Below are 1,665 nucleotides of genomic sequence, written 5' to 3'. Positions count from 1 at the left end.
TATTAAGTCAACTTGATCGATATGATATACCCAGTTATTACTGAACAAATAAATAAATATGTTATTTAATGAAAAGTTCTGTGTAAAGCGCGTGTTCTTATATTATTTTGATTATTGCTTAATACTTCAGGCATAATCAGAGGTTGAAACATCTGCTATGTGCTTTATTAATACTAGATCTAGAATTGATCTAAGCGACCTTTTTTACATGTCAGAAGGTGAACATCGACGGTCTACCATAGCAAGCCTTATCTTATCGGCTTGTCCATGGAAGTCTCATCGTAGGGGATTGAACACTGATACTGAACCCATACTTGAAATTGGTACCCTAAATTTTAGACAAAAAAGAATGACCACCAATGATTCTTCTGTTGCCTATTTTCTTCAGTCAATAATTGTTATCAATACAGTGATGGCCCTCTTAGCTGCTTCTCTCAACTTCTTGACAATCTTCACTTTCGTAAAGACATCATCTTTACGAGAAAAACCTTCGAACGTTCTTGTTCTTGGCTTGGCCATCGCTGACTTCAGTGCTGGTGTCATTGCACAGCCTGCTTTTGTTTCCTGGAACATTTATATCTTTTTATCAAGTGACGAGTTGGAGAAAAGTCAAGAAAAAGTATTGGACGTCGTCTTCTTCTCAATATACAATGTGATAATCTTAGTGTCATTTTTGAATATAATTGCCATCACTGCAGATCGATTCCTGGCTGTTCATCTTCACTTGCGATACCAAGAACTTGTCACAACCAAACGATGCGGTATAGCATTAGCTTGTATTTGGGTATTTTGTCTAGCTTTCAATGTGGCGACTGGCAGTTTAATGCTTGTTTCTTATGAAGGATGTATAGTGTTCCTAATCCTGTATATTGCTTTAGGAGTTATAAACATATTTCTTCTTGTCAAAATCTCTCGAGTCATCCGGCGACATTCATTGCAGATCCAAGTCCAACAGCAATCAGTACAACCGGCTATAGACATGCCCAGATACAAGAAATCTGTCAACACTATGTACTATGTTAGTGGGGCATTTTTGTTCAGCTTTATTGCTTCTGTGGCCTTCGATATCCTGCAATTGTGTTTCCAGAATGTCTGGGCGAGAAACGAAGGGTTTTTCATTGCAGGAACTCAGTGGACTCTCGTGATGTTAAATAGTGTATTGAATCCAATTATTTACTGTATGCGAGTTGGAGAAATACGTACCGCGATAGTCAAACTTTTACGAAGATCTATATAGTAAATCGCCAATTTTTTATCGAACCCTGAAACAATCTCTGAGCTGATCCATGAGTCAGGGCATGGCTAACTCACAGATTGAACCAGGGCTGATTGAATCCTGAAACACTCTTAGGGCTGATCTAATTCAGGGCACGGCTAACTCATAGATATAGAACACTGAAGCACTCTCAGAAGGATCTGCAGAAAAATCTCAGTCGCAAATAGGATAGGTCTGTTGAAAAGAATAAAGAACTTCCTACCGTTAGAGGAGAGAATCTGTTATTATACAGCTACAATCAAGGCAATTATTATGTATGGCAGTTCAGTTTTGACTTTAGGCCCTAAAGCTAAATTAGATCTTATATTTAGTGATTTAAAATGCAAAAATGAGCTGCAGCGGGAACAATTTTAGATAGTGATAACCGTGCTAGATCAGTTCCTATTTTT

The 1,665-nt window shown here is 37.8% G+C and overlaps 1 protein-coding gene across 1 annotated transcript; it reads left to right on the top strand.

Moving 5' to 3' along the window:
• The first annotated feature begins 208 nt into the window (after positions 1 to 208).
• LOC116308667 (melanocortin receptor 5-like) lies at positions 209 to 1,237 on the top strand. The gene has a single exon (XM_031719142.2). It carries the CDS (start codon positions 209 to 211, stop codon positions 1,235 to 1,237), a length of 1,029 nt encoding a protein of 342 aa, XP_031575002.2.
• Positions 1,238 to 1,665: the final 428 nt, after the last annotated feature.

Source organism: Actinia tenebrosa, unplaced genomic scaffold (assembly GCF_029948245.1).
Source record: "Actinia tenebrosa isolate PJP-AT-01 unplaced genomic scaffold, QUT_ActTen_1.0 PGA_scaffold9__36_contigs__length_13948895, whole genome shotgun sequence".
In the NCBI taxonomy this organism is placed as follows: domain Eukaryota; kingdom Metazoa; phylum Cnidaria; class Anthozoa; order Actiniaria; family Actiniidae; genus Actinia; species Actinia tenebrosa.
The sequence above is the reverse complement of the archived record's forward strand: the minus strand, read 5'-3'. Positions and strand labels throughout refer to the sequence as shown.